General features: G+C 40.4%; 1 protein-coding gene across 1 annotated transcript in view; it reads right to left on the bottom strand.

The window, feature by feature from the left end:
- Positions 1-15,013, bottom strand: part of LOC126213181 (DEAD-box helicase Dbp80-like) — a 154,002-nt gene that overhangs the window by 20,294 nt on the left and 118,695 nt on the right. Inside the window, exon 7 of the mRNA XM_049940809.1 lies at positions 3,799-4,036. Within this exon, the coding sequence (XP_049796766.1) occupies positions 3,799-4,036 (238 nt within the window). The remainder of the gene's footprint in view (positions 1-3,798; positions 4,037-15,013) is intronic.

Genomic DNA, 15,013 nt, shown 5'->3' with positions numbered 1-15,013 from the left:
TGTTACGTACAATGCACTTAGCTTTTCACTCTTACTACCTCAGTCCCCAAACACTCTTTCCTTCTCATCTTGTCCGGTAAATCTCCCGACTCGTGGTTCTGGATGACTTTTCTAAACTGTACCCCTTTCCCTAAACCTCTCCAGTCCATTTCCTTCACTGCTCTTCCATCCCCTTCAACTCTTCTGCCAGAAGGAGCCACTGGATCTGAAAGCTTGTGGAAGTTCAATCCTTTTCTTTGTATGTTCTCCTGGTTCTACTTGGTAAGTAGATTTTTGTGTGTCCATTTATAATATACTATCAATAACTGATTATTTTTGTTGTTATAAAATTAAGTTTCCGTTTGTCTCGAGGTGCACGACTGCAATTCTGGTACACTCTGCAATCATTATGAACACAATACCACACCATGCCACTGGAGACAAAACAGAGTGGCACAATTGACTGATGAAGTCAGGTACTGTGGAGCAATTTGTTTCATAAGCAGGGGAGATACACAAAATGTATTCCCGACTGCGAATATGGACAACTATCAGCTGTATAATGGAATGACAACAATGAAAATGCAGACCACACCAGGAGTGGAACCAGAATTTCCCACTTACCGTGAGTAGTCACCTTATCATTAGACTAGGTGACTCACAGCATAGGGGAGTTATGTAGGAATTTTACGAAGGAGTATCAGGTAGTGATAAATCAGATTTAACAATCATTTTCTAAGTAATGGTGGTGAATTAAATAAAAATTTAGTTTCTACAGGGAATCGTATAACTTTCTTGGCAAATACCTTTCCGAGGTTGATGTCTGAAATACTCCTCTGTGATACAGACGAGGGGGAGATTGAGTCAATAATTAAATCGCTGAAGACTATGGACTCTCATAGTTATGATGGAGTGTCTAGCGGAATATTAAAGTACTGTGCTGCACATGTTAGCCCTGTATTTGGCCATATTTGTAATTTCCTTTAGGAATGGTCAGTTTCCTTAATGATTAAAGTACTCAGTATAAAGCTGCTTTATAAAAGGGGAGAAAGGGATACTGTAGACAATTTTAGACCTATTTCTATGCCATCAGTATTCGCTAAAGTTATTGAAAAGGCTGTCTATGTAAGGATAATTGACCATTTTATATCACACGATTTGCTATCAGATGTACAGTTCGGCTTTAGAAGTCATTTAACAGCTGAAAATGCTACATTCTCTTTTCTCTCTGTAGTAATAGATGGGTTAAACAAAAGGTTTCAAATGCTGGGCATAATTTTTGATTTACCTAAGGTGTTTGATTGTGTTGTTCACAAAATATTGCTCCAGAAGTTCGACTATTACAGAATACAGGGAGTAGCTCACATTTAGTTCAGCTCTTACTTTAGCAACAGACAGCAAAAGGTCATTATTCACAGTGTTGAAATTGGCTGTGATGTGGGGTCTGAGTGGAGTACAGTCAAGTGGGGGTTGCCTCAGGGACCAGTGTTGTGGCCACTTCTGTTGCTTATTTATATAAATGATACGTGCTTTAGTATTATGGGTAATTCTAAAATATTTCCGTTTACTGATACACTAGTTTGGTAGTAAAGGATGTTGTGTGCAACATCGGCTCAGTTTTAAACAGTGCAGTTCGTGACCCAAGTTCGTGGTTTGTAGAAAATAAGAGTAACGCTAAATCACAGTAAGACTCAGTTTTTACAGTTTCCAACACACAATTCAACAAAAACTGATGTTTTGATTTCACATATTGGGCATATGATTAGTGAAACTGAACAGTTCAAATTTCTATGTCTTCAGATAGTTAGTAAGCTGTCGTGGAAAGCCCACGTTCAAGATCTTGTTCAAAGACTTAATGCTGCCATTTTTACTATTCAAACGGTATCTGAAGTAAGTGATTGTTCGACACGAAAATTAGTCTACTTTTCTTATTTTCATTCACCTTGTCATATGGAATTATATTTTGTGGTACGTCTTCCTACTCTAAAAGGATATTTTTGGCTCAGAAATGGGTGGGGCGGGTAATAAACGGTGCAAGTTAACAAACCTCTTCTCGACCCCTGTTTATGATTCTGTGTATTTTGACACTGGCCTCTCAATATACATATTCCTTACTGACATTTCTTGTTGACAGTATTAGCTTATTCCCAAGAATAAGCAGCTTTCACTCACTTAATACTCGGCAGAAATCAAGTCTGCAGAAAGGTGTGCAGTATACTGCTGCATCCATTTTCAATAAGCTACCACTAGAATTCAAAAATCTTAGCAGTAATCAACATGCTTTCTAATTGAAACTGAAGAGCTTCCTCAGGGGTCACTCCTATTCTGTCGAGCAGTTCCTTGAAAAATTAAGCTGATTCTTATGTTATACTGTTGAGTGTGTGTACTTAAACTTATGGCTTGACTTTTTTTCAGGTTCATAAACATTTTATTTTTGTGTGTTATTACTTTTATATTGTAATTTCATGTACTGACATGTTCCACGACCTCCGAGATTTGTTCCTAAATTTGGTCCTACGGAACTTGACGTGTAAATAAATAAATTAAACAACTTACGGCAAGACACAAACTTCCGTATGTCGTCAGTTGTGTGACTACAACCTGCACTGCTTGTGTCTGTATGTGTGGATGGATATGTGTGTGTGTGCGAGTGTATACCTGTCCTTTTTTCCCCCTAAGGTAAGTCTTTCCGCTCCCGGGATTGGAATGACTCCTTATCCTCTCCCTTAAAGCCCACATCCTTTCATCTTTCCCCTCCTTCCCTCTTTCCTGATGAGGCAACAGTTTGTTGCGAAAGCTTGAATTTTGTGTGTATGTTTGTGTTTGTTTGTGTGTCTATCGACCTGCCAGCGCTTTCGTCCGGTAAGTCACCTCATCTTTGTTTTTATATATAATTTTTCCCACGTGGAATTTTTCCCTCTATTATATTGATATCATTATGTATATTCCTAGACAGGGGAGACATTTTAATTGAAAGCTGGATAAATAGGATAATGCAGTGCCTGTGTAGTTCAGAAATATAATGAAATGTTCCTTCAGACATGCACACAATAACCCGGAAATCCGGGTTCGAGTCCCAGTCCGGCACAAATTTTCATTGTCATTCCATCTTAGAGCAGACGGTCGGCCATACTCTTAACTGCAAACACATTTCACGGAAATAACGGCTGTACTCACTACAGTGCCTGTTCCGTGAATCATTTTCCTGAACAACACAGGCACTCATCCAATAAAGCCTTTCACAACTGGATGTTTCAGCTGCTGAGAATTTTTACGGGTTGTATGGCCGTGGTCCGTGGAACTCTTCAATCCCTCAGTCAGCACAAACAGGAGTACCTCCGAAGATGTCCAACGTAGCCTTGGACAAAACGCCAGGGATTGAAGAGTTCCACGGACCACGGCCATACAACCGGAAAAATTCTCAGCAGCTAACACAGGCACTGCACTACCCAAGCAGGAGAAATGTTGTGATTTCTCAAGCGATTTAAATTTGTCTCATAGAGCTGTAAGAATCCTGCTGCTGCCAAAAATGAGTTACCACACAACACTCTACTTTATCACAGGCTTCTACCATTTCATTTCGCCTCTTCTAGTGCCACGCTACAGTACTGCTGCAGCGCGAGTATTTCAATGTACACCAGGATTGCAGACAAACAAAAAATGTGTTATGCGATTCAAAATAACAATTAATACTTTACGACTATCCCCAATAAACTGAAGTCTCACAAAATTGGGCACATTTATCACTCGCCACAGTCGTTTATTTACAGAAGAACATGCAGTTGCAGCAGCCAAGACACCACCTGCTGCAGAGCTCACCTGGCAGAAAATGATGGCCTGTCCGATAGTGACGACACCGTAGATGTTGCTGATGGCACGGTACTTCTCCTCGGCATTGCGGCAGTTGACGTAGTACTGCTTGATGTTGTCCAGGCTCTCCTCCTCGCGCTTCAGCCGGATGATCACCGGGTTACGCACAATCGCCTCTGCGAATGTCATCACGTCCTGCTCGTACGTCGCCGAGAAGAACATCATCTGGCACGACCGCTTCAGCATCCTGCACATAATTGTGTCGGCGGGGTCAGAAATGGGCACAGAATGAATGGCTCTAGCTTGAAAACAGAATAAGGTAAGAATTAAGGCAATTTTAGAACAGAGGGAGTATCTGTCATATGCCATTACAAAAATCATGCCTTCCAGCCTAAACATGAAACACTGTAATAATATTCTAATAAAACTTTAGAGACATATAGACATTCATTTTTCTCTCCCTCTAAGAAATGGCTAGTAGTGGTACAATGTATCCTCCGCCACACACCATACAGTGGCTGCCAAGTTTGTATATACAGGGTGTTACAAAAAGGTACGGCCAAACTTTCAGGAAACATTCCTCACACACAAATAAAGAAAAGATGTTATGTGGACATGTGTCCGGAAACGCTTAATTTCCATGTTAGAGCTCATTTTAGTTTCCTCAGTATGTACTGTATTTCCTCGATTCACCGCCAGTTGGCCCAATTGAAGGAAGGTAATGTTGACTTCGGTGCTTGTGTTGACATGCGACTCATTGCTCTGCACTACTAGCATCAAGCACATCAGTACGTAGCATCAACAGGTTAGTGTTCATCACAAACGTGGTTTTGCAGTCAGTGCAATGTTTACAAATGCGGAGTTAGCAGATGCCCATTTGATGTACGGATTAGCACGGGGCAACAGCCGTGACGCGGTACGTTTGTATCGAGACAAATTTCCAGAACGAAGGTGTCCCGACAGGAAGAAGTTTGAAGCAATTGATCGGCATCTTAGGGAGCACGGAACATTCCAGCCTATGACTCGCGACTGGGGAAGACCTAGAACGACGAGGACACCTGCAATGGACGAGGCAATTCTTCGTGCAGTTGACGATAACCCTAATGTCAGCGTCAGAGAAGTTGCTGCTGTACAAGGTAACGTTGACCACGGCACTGTATGGAGAGTGCTACGGGAGAACCAGTTGTTTCCGTACCGTGTACAGCGTGTGCAGGCACTATCAGCAGCTGATTGGCCTCCACGGGTACACTTCTGCGAATGGTACATCCGACAATGTGTCAATCCTCATTTCAGTGCAAATGTTCTCTATACGGATGAGGCTTCATTCCAACAAGATCAGATTGTAAATTTTCAAAATCAACAAGTGTGGGCTGACGAGAATCCGCACGCAACTGTGTAATCACGTCATCAACACAGATTTTCTGTGAACGTTTGGGCAGGCATTCTTGGTGATGTCTCGATTGGGCCCCACGTTCTTCCACCTACGCTCAATGGAGCACGTTATCACGATTTCATACGGGATACTCTACCTGTGCTGCTAGAACATGTGCCTTTACAAGTACGACACAACATGTGGTTCATGCACAACGGAGCTCCTGCACATTTCAGTCGAAGTGTTCGTACGCTTCTCAACAACAGATCCAGTGACCGACGGATCGGTAGAGGCGGACCAATTCCGTGGCCTCCACACTCTTCTGACCTCAACCCTCTTGACTTTCATTTATGGGGGCATTTGAAAGCTCTTGTCTACGCAACCCCGGTACCAAATGTAGAGACTCTTCGTGCTCGTATTGTGGACGGCTGTGATACAATACGCCATTCTCCAGGGCTGTATCATCGCATCAGGGATTCCATGCGACGGAGGGTGGATGCACGTATCCTCGCTAACAGAGGACATTTTGAACATTTCCTGTAACAAAGTGTTTGAAGTCATGCTGGTACGTTCTGTTGCTGTGTGTTTTCATTCCACGATTAATGTGATTTGAAGAGAAGTAATAAAATGAGCTCTAACATGGAAAGTAAGCGTTTCCGGACACATGTCCACATAAACACATGTCCACATAACATATTTTCTTTCTTTGTGTGTGAGGACTGTTTCCTGAAAGTTTGGCCGTACCTTTTTGTAACACCCTGTATGTATATGAGTATGTAGATATAGAAACCAGCAGTCAGCAGTTGCTGATATATGCAGTAATCATTCTCCAGATAAAAGCCCTGTCATCACGCAGATATGCAGGGGTACATCTGCAATAGTAGTAGTAGTAGTAGTAGTAGTAGTAATCTGCCTCTTCAGGGTTAGGCCTATGGCCTGTTCCAGTCTCACTATCGCATTTCAGCCTCAGTGTTTCCTTTGCTTCTCTTGCCCCACATTTTATAATCCATTGCCTTTATGGTTATGTATGAAGTACACATTCTCTCCTTTTTCTCTGTACCGGATTGCCTTTTGGGTGATTGGCTGCACCCCTGATTCTTCCTTTATTACTTCGTTTCTAATTTTGTCTTCCCTAGTTCAGCCTTTGACAGATCCCAGAAATTTCATGTCTGATGTTTGTAATTGCTGTAAATCTTTATTTCTCAGGGTCCAGCTTTATGCCCCATATAATAAAGTATGAATTGCCATGACGATATAAAATTTCTGTTGGTTGTCTTTCCTTTTCTTACCGATAGGTATTCTCCCTATTGTGCCAAATATACAATGCTACGTATCAATTTTTTTCTCTATAAGCATATCTCCATCACACGGTATGTCGTATTCTAAATATTTCAAATAGGTTATCTGTTTTATTGATTTACTATTGAGATCTATTGTTACACTGGTTGAATACCTAAAAAGACCATAGATTTAGTTTTATTTATAAATACAGTCAGATTGCAGCTTGCACTTACCTCACTTAGTTTACGTAATGCCAGTTGTAATTTGTCTTCACTATCTTGTATGGTAACTTGATCATACCCAAATAATATATCTATTCCTCCCAATAGACGCACGATGGTGTTCTCTCTATTTTCCATACTCTGGTCTGTCATCTACAGCTACATCTACATTTATACTCCGCAAGCCACCCAGCGGTGTGTGGCGGAGGGCACTTTACGTGCCACTATCATTACCTCCCTTTCCTGTTCCAGCTGCGTATGGTTCGCGGGAAGAACGACTGTCTGAAAGCCTTCGTGCGTGCTCTAATCTCTGATTTTACATTCGTGATCTCCTCGGGAGGTATAAGTAGAGAGAAGCAATATATTCGATACCTCATCCAGAAACGCACCCTCTCAAAACCTGGACAGCAAGCTACACCGCGATGCAGAGCGCCTCTCTTGCAGAGTCTGCCACTTGAGTTTGCTAAACATCACCGTAACGCTATCACGGTTACCTAATAACCCTGTGATGAAACGCGCCGCTCTTCTTTGGATCTTCTCTATCTCCTCTGTCAACCCGACATGGTACAGATCCCACACTGATGAGCAATACTCAAGTATAGGTCGAACAAGTGTTTTGTAAGCCACCTCCTTTGTTGATGGACTACATTTTCTAAGGACTCCGCACGCATACTCCCAGATATTTTACAGAAGTAACTGCTACCAGTGTTTGTTCCGCTATCATATCATCACACAATAAAGGATCCTTCTTTCTATGTATTCGCAATACATTACATTTGTCTATGTTAAGGGACAGTTGCCACTCCCTGCACCAAGCGCCTATCCGCTGCAGATCTTCCTGCATTTCGCTGCAATTTTCTAATGCTGCAACTTCTCTGTATACTAAAGCATCAACCGCGAAGAGCCGCATGGAACTTCCGACACTATCTACTAGGTCATTTATATATATTTTGAAAAGCAATGGTCCCATAACACTCCCCTGTGGCACGCCAGAGGTTACTTTAACGTCTGTAGACGTCTCTCCATTGAGAACAACATGTATGTTCTGTTTGCTAAAAACTCTTCAATCCAGCCACACAGCTGGTCTGATATCCCGTGGGCTCTTACTTTGTTTATCAGGCGACAGTGCGGAACTGTATAAAACGCCTTCCACAAGTCAAGGAAAATGTCATCTACCTGGGAGCCTGTATCTAATATTTTCTAGGTCTCATGAACAAATAAAGCGAGTTGGGTCTCACACAATCGCTGTTTCCAGAATCCATGTTGATTCCTACAGAGTAGATTCTGGGTTTTCAGAAATGACATGATACACGAGCAAAAAACATGTTCTAAAATTCTACAACAGATTGATGTCAGAGATATAGGTCTATAGTTTTGCGCATCTGCTCGATGACCCTTCTTGAAGACTGGGACTACCTGTGCTCTTTTCCAATCATTTGGAACCTACCATTCCTCTAGAGACTTGCGGTACACGGCTGTTAGAAGGGGAACAAGTTCTTTTGAGTACTCTGTGTAGAATCGAATTGGTATCCCGTCAGGTCCAGTAGACTCTCCTCTGTTGAGTGATTTCAGTTGCTTTTTTATTCCTTGGACACTTATTTCGATGTCAGCCATTTTTTCATTTGTGCAAGGATTGAGAGAAGGAACTGTTGTGTGGTCTTCCTCTGTGAAACAGCTTTGGAAAGAGGTGTTTAGTATTTCAGCTTTACACGTGTCATCCTCTGTTTCAATGCCATCATCATCCCACAGTGTTTGGATATGCTGTTTCGAGCCACTTACTGATTTAACGTAAGACCAGAACTTCCTAGGATTTTCTGACAAGTCGGTACATAGAATTTTACTTTCGAATTCACTGAACGCTTTACGCATAGGCTTCCTTACGCTAACTTTGATATAGTTTAGCTTCTGTTTGTCTGAGAGGTTTTGGCTGCGTTTAAACTTGCAGTGAAGCTCTCTTTGCTTTCGCAGTAGTTTCCTAACTTTGTTGTTGAACCACGGTGGGTTTTTCCCGTCCCTCACAGTTTTACTCGGCACGTACCTGTTGCCTTGAACTTTTTCCATAAACACTCAACATTGTCAGTGTCCGAACAGAAATTTTCGTTATGATCTGTCAGGTAGTCTCAAATCTGCCTCCTATTACTCTTGCTAAACAGATAAACCTTCCTCCCTTTTTTTATATTCCTATTTACTTCCATATTCAGGGATGCTGCAACAACCTTATGATCACTGATTCCCTGTTCTGCGCTTATAGAGTCGAAAAGTTCGGGTCTGTTTGTTATCAATAGGTCCAAGATGTTATCTCCACGAGTCGGTTCTCTGTTTAATTGCTCGAGGTAATTTTCGGATAGTGCACTCAGTATAATGGGATGTTTTGGAACGCCGACCCCACGCCAGGCCCCACTGACCGCCACCGACACCCCACACCCCCTCCAGCACAGCACTCCACGAAGAATGGGCCGCCATTACCAAAGAAACCTTGCAGCACCTGACCGAACGCACGCCCATGAGATAGTAGATACAAAATAATTTTGGTGGCATGTAACACCCTCGTTTTACTCCTCGATTTGTTTGTATTACAGGTTGCAATGCAGCAAATTATTACGAGTTGTTGTCCTGAGTTGAAAGCGTAGCTTGCCATAGAGTCGGGAGGAGAGCAGCTGTGTGGTTCTCACGCTGGCCACTGGGTCGAGCGCGCTGTGTACTTGATTAATGCTGCGTGCAATTTGTTACACATACTTTCTATGAATCTGAAGAACTACTATTAAATATTAACTGATTTTTTTCATACTTTATATGCCGAAAATCTATGGATAACTCAACCATGCTGATAAAAACTGAAATGAATAACTTCAATGCTTAAGGACATATAAATTTTTTCCTAAAATACCCAATAAGCATGCTGGCATTGGGAAACCGCGTTAGGGACTGTAATGTATTCATCTATAGTATCAATTGAAACTACAACTAAGAGGACAGGATCATATAATACAATTTTCTGGAATTTTCTTCAGTTTCATTACCAGAGACTTATGATGAAACTAAAAATACACTGTAAAACTATTATTTCACTGTGTTCTGGTTATGCGAGTGTTTTGGAGAGAAAGCAAATGAATGGAGCACATCCGTAAAGTGAGAATGTGATATTTTATTAAAATTATGTAAGTGTACGAGTGAGAAAGTTCTGCAATTGGGAAATTTGTGATGTATGTCACAGAGACCCCGATTTTGTAAAGGCAGCCAGAAGAGACACGGAGTAAAATTTACAAGTAAATTATTTTGTGGAAAGGAATTTTATTCTGTGTTCATTAAACTGTATTTAGTTTATGAATTACTAGATTTCTAGCATAAATTACTTGTGGCAATCTGCTTGGATGACATTAGAAATACCATGAGTATAGAAGTGCTCAAGATGATCTGACTGGCTACTTAATATATGAGCCAATAGGAATTCAGCATTTCTCACGGTTTTCAGTAAGGCTTTGTGCCTCAGATATATGACACGAGAGTTATCATGTCGCTGATGAAGAGTGACTACAGTATTGATCATTTTTGAAAGTTTGAGTCTTGTGAGTCAGTTATATAAAGAGATATTCACGTGTGAACACTTCATGTCATCCAAAACTTCCATGTGATGAGACTGGCCTTTGCGTGATAAGTATTTAGTTGGTTTTTCATCAACGCTGCTTTTGTCGGCTAAACCAGCATATACCATCACAGAGTGAAGGGTGAGACAACCTGAAGCCTATCCATGTAGGTGGACAGATTGTTTGAAGGGTAGTGACAAGTCAATGCACTCTACCACATTTTGTGTATTTAGCGGCCAGGAAAATTAAAGTTCAAGGCTGAATGAACATTAATAGCAGCAGCATAAAACCTGTGTTAGAAGGAACCACATGTGTGCAGATGTACTTCTGAACTGAAGAGATAGGAGGAGGATTTAAACCCAGTCCAGATATTGTGAACATTATTAACGGAGGGACAGGACACAGCAGGCAGAGGGGTCAGAGAATGCCAACAGCACACCGTGGAGCAGCGAGCAGTAGCAGACCAGCACAAGGAGCAGTTGGCTGCCGTGGATGGTGCTGTGGGGTTCCAGAAACTGGACCAGTGTTGGCACCCTGTGGCAGATGGACTCACAGTAGCATCTCGGTGTACTGACAATGCGAAGAAAAAGCTAAGTAGTGTTTTCCTACGTTTGGTGTGTGTGTGTGTGTGTGGGTGTGTGGATAGATTTACTTTTAATGTGTGTCAAATTGAAGACGGTGGTTATCAAAATTCAGCATCCGATACTTATGGGTCAATTAATGAACAAAACAAGGTGGAAGCTAATGTTAAGTTAGCACCAGGTTTTATGAAGGAAGTAATAAAAGGGACAGGATTTGAAGTTGATGAGAAAAATGTAAGTACTGCAAGTCAAGAAACAAGTAGGGAACAGACACCTGGTCTGAATGTTAAATTGGTACCATTTACTGTCACTGAAGTGAAAACAGAGCCAGCATTAGAGGCTGGTGAGCAGAAAGTTAGCATTGCAACAATGTTCCAAAACAATGGGGGTACTGGCAGTATAATGAAGGAAATGAATACAAAAACAAATGAACTTCGGTCTGATGTGGATAGTAAAATAAGTGGGCTGGGTAATTAAACAAATAGTAAAATAAGTGGATTAGTTTCTGAAATTAATCAGTAATTTATAGAACAGTAAGAACAGTCTGATAATAAATTGAAAAATTTTAAAGAGGAAATTCTGTAGGAAATTGGTCACAGAATTTTGGGCTTAAGTGATTCTGTAAAAAATGAGTTATCACAACTTAACGAAAGCGTGAGAGGGCAAATATGCCATGCGAAACAAGAACGTAAGAATTGTATTGTCACAGTAAAAGGTGAGCTAACTACCCATATAAAGCAAATTACTGAAGGTAATGAACATCTAGGTGAACAGTTAAATGCTGGCTTGAATAAAGTACATGCTCAAGTAGATCATGTTGATAAACAGTGTAACGAGGATCATAAATTCTGGCTATAAAATTGAGGAGGAAAGTGACAAAAGTAAACTGTTTGGAGGGCATGTGGGTGCATGAATAAATTATTTAGAAACTAACTGGTCACAATTTAGTACAGTAGTAACTGATAACCTAGCATGACATTAGACTAACAAATGTAGAACAGAAAATTACTGACAGTAGTGGTCATGTAATGATAAATGGTGTTGCAGAGTCCTCAAACTGCCTTTGTTAACCACAGATAGTTTCTGAGCTCTGATCTTAACAAGATTGTGCATCCCAAAGCATTCTGGAGTGATTTTGAAGATGTGTTACCTAGGTCACGGAATGACAAAGAGAAGATAGGCTTTGTGTTATCTAATATTATGGTAGACAAGGATGACAGCATGGAAAGTTTTAGACTTTCTTTGGGGAATACTGAGGGAAGAGAGAACAGATGGAAGTATTAAACAGCTTTTGGTCAGGTGAAAGTTTAACCCAAAGAAATATACTATTAAGAGGTTTGTCAGGAAGTGGTAACTATTTTGTATTACATGGCTACCAAGTTAGAAACGGAACAAATTATAATGGGATTAGAAAACGAATCACCTTTATACTGGTGAAAGAAAGTAATTTCTGCACCCAGAGGCGACATTAACAAGCTCATTTTTTACTTGAAAAGGGTAAAGAATCTTTGGAAAAAAGAGGAAAATAATAATAGAGATTATAGGACTCCAACTAGGCAAAAGTGAAGTAAAAAGGTGCGCAAAGATCTAACGTCGGAGAGGAATGTCCAGAAGACAAGGGGGTTTCACTGGATGTAGAAATTATGGGTACATGAATGACAGTTATCAAAATCAGCAATCACTTGAGACAGCAGAACAGCATCCCAGACAGCCAAATTAATGGAATGCTATGGCTAATGGAAGAGTAGGCAATGAGGAAAACTAGCAGCAATCTGTAAGGAAGCTAGCATTTGCAGACTTCCAGAAATAGGTTAAATCCACTAGCAGAGCCCTTTGTAAGCCAGCAACCAATGAAACAACAGATTAGTGGTACAGGTACTATAAACCTACCACAGGAAAGGGAGGAGATTCTGTCTGATAGTGACGGGCCAGTTTCAAATGTCAAAGAAGGTGTCGCCAGAGTGGAAGAAAGCTCATTGAATAGTGATGCAGCAACAGAAGTAGATAAAGTTGGTTTTTTTTTGAAAATTCTGACAACATAAAAGGAAGTGTTGCAGAATCTGAGAGGATTAGAGAAGGTAAATGTTTCAAGAAATGTTTTGATTTGTCACTAGTAGACAAATTAATTAAAGCTGCCATAATTAAAAAAGAAGTAGTCCTCTAAATGTGTGTGTTATTTCCGCAGAAGGAATAGGATTCAACAGACATGAGGTAGTGCGGGATTTACTGGAAGAACCAGATCCAGGAACTGTTGAAGAACGATCAGGGTGACTGATAACAGAGGTTACAGTTTTTGGTGAAAAAGTTCCTTTCTTAATTGATAGTGGTTTAGATGAACGTGCAGTGTCAAAAAATTTTGTAGATACTATTGCCAATTGGAAAGAAATAGTTATTATGCCCTCCTCAACAATAAAAATTGTAGCAGCACAGGTAAAAGTAAGAAAGCAGTAACTCATGAGGTCATGTTACCTGTAAAGATTCAGTGTGAGTAATTGTACCAGAATTTCCTGATAATTTTCAGGTTCAGTGTGGAGATGTTGCTTGGGGCACATTTTCTGCAAAAATACAAAGGGAAGATAGATTTTGGGAATAATGAAGCTGTCATTACTGTACATAGGAAGTGGCTGACTGCCGTCTGCAGGAAGAAAGCAGTCTCCAGCAGGTGAGCAATGTGGTGTACCTATACACTGCTGCAGGAAAAAGGAGGATATTGTGGGATACGATGAATATGGAGAAAGGGAGGAAATAGGTCCTGATGAAATAAGAAACATCTGGGTCTGAATGGAAGAAAAGGTAGTGGAGTTATCGAATTTGACAGAAATGCAGAAAAATGAGATGAAACGGGTTGTAAGTAAACACCAGGTCGCATTTTTGGACCGGCCATGACTAGTCAAAGATTACCAATGTTATCTAACAGTAAAAAATGATGCACACTTTAAAAAAAACACACACTGTGATTGTGGAGGTGCATAAAGAAGCAATAAGGGAAATGCTTCAGAAAATGCTTAAATGGAACATAACCAAAAGGGGCATTAGTGTATATAATAATCTATTAGTTGTGGTCCCCAAAAAAGACCTATTAGGCTTGTTTTGGATGCAAGAGCTTTGAAGAAAATAAAGTTATGAGCCCAAAAATATAGATGAACTATTACAGAAATTTAACGGCATGAAATTTTTCCACCTCTATGGATATAATGGCAGAAGTACAAATCCTTTCTATTTGACCGACGATGTTACCAATGTAAAGTAGTTCCCTTTGGTTTGAATATCAGTGTTTGTCCTTTCATCAGGGTGATGTCCCAAGTATTAGGTGATGAACTGTTGAAGCGAATAACTGTGTTTATGGATGATGTATTAATTTCAACTAGCAGTTGGGAAGAACATTGCATGTTACTGGATCGAGTTTTGGAAACCACAGTAAGTGGTGGAAAGAAGTTGAAATTAGACAACATTGAGAAAGAAATAAAATATTGTCAATGGAGAAGGGATAAAGCCAGATCCTGAAATAGTTGGCAGCGCCTACAAATAGGAAAGTCTTAAAGATTTAAAGGGAATATTCAGACTATTTGGTTTTATCAAAAATTCATGGCGTGACAATTATTCAACGCAGCCTGTTTAAGAGATTTACTGAAAAAGAATGCCCTGTAAGTGAACAAAGGAGTGTCAAAGACCTCTGAAGAACTTAATGCAGCTTTGATAAACAGTCAAATTTTGAATCATCCCGGTTTCCCCAAGCCTTTCTGCCTAGCATCAGATGCATGTAAATATGGTCTGGGGATGGAATTGTTTCAAATTGAAAATGAAGGAGAAGAGCAAGTCCACAAAACAATAGTGTTTGCTAGTAGATCTTTGTCACAGGCTGAGAAGAATCATGGTATATCCGAACTAGGAGCTCTCAACATTATATTTGGGTTAAGGAAATTTCAACATTACTTATTAGGTCATAAAATAATCATATACAGTGACCACCTTTAGGCAAAATTTATGTAGAGCACCCAAGACTAACAAGGTGGACATTGTATTTACAGAAGTCTGATATAGAAATTAAACGTATTAAGGGCTCTGAGAATGTGATAGCTGATGGATGCTTTGTTGTGTATTATAGAGGTAAACGAAGAGAAAATATAACCAACGCGAGATCCAGAGGATGCCCACATTTTTAGTATAACAATCCACACTGAAGAG

Source organism: Schistocerca nitens, chromosome 11 (assembly GCF_023898315.1).
Source record: "Schistocerca nitens isolate TAMUIC-IGC-003100 chromosome 11, iqSchNite1.1, whole genome shotgun sequence".
Classification (NCBI taxonomy): domain Eukaryota; kingdom Metazoa; phylum Arthropoda; class Insecta; order Orthoptera; family Acrididae; genus Schistocerca; species Schistocerca nitens.
Note: the sequence above shows the minus strand (reverse complement) of the source record. Positions and strands in the feature narration are given on the sequence as shown.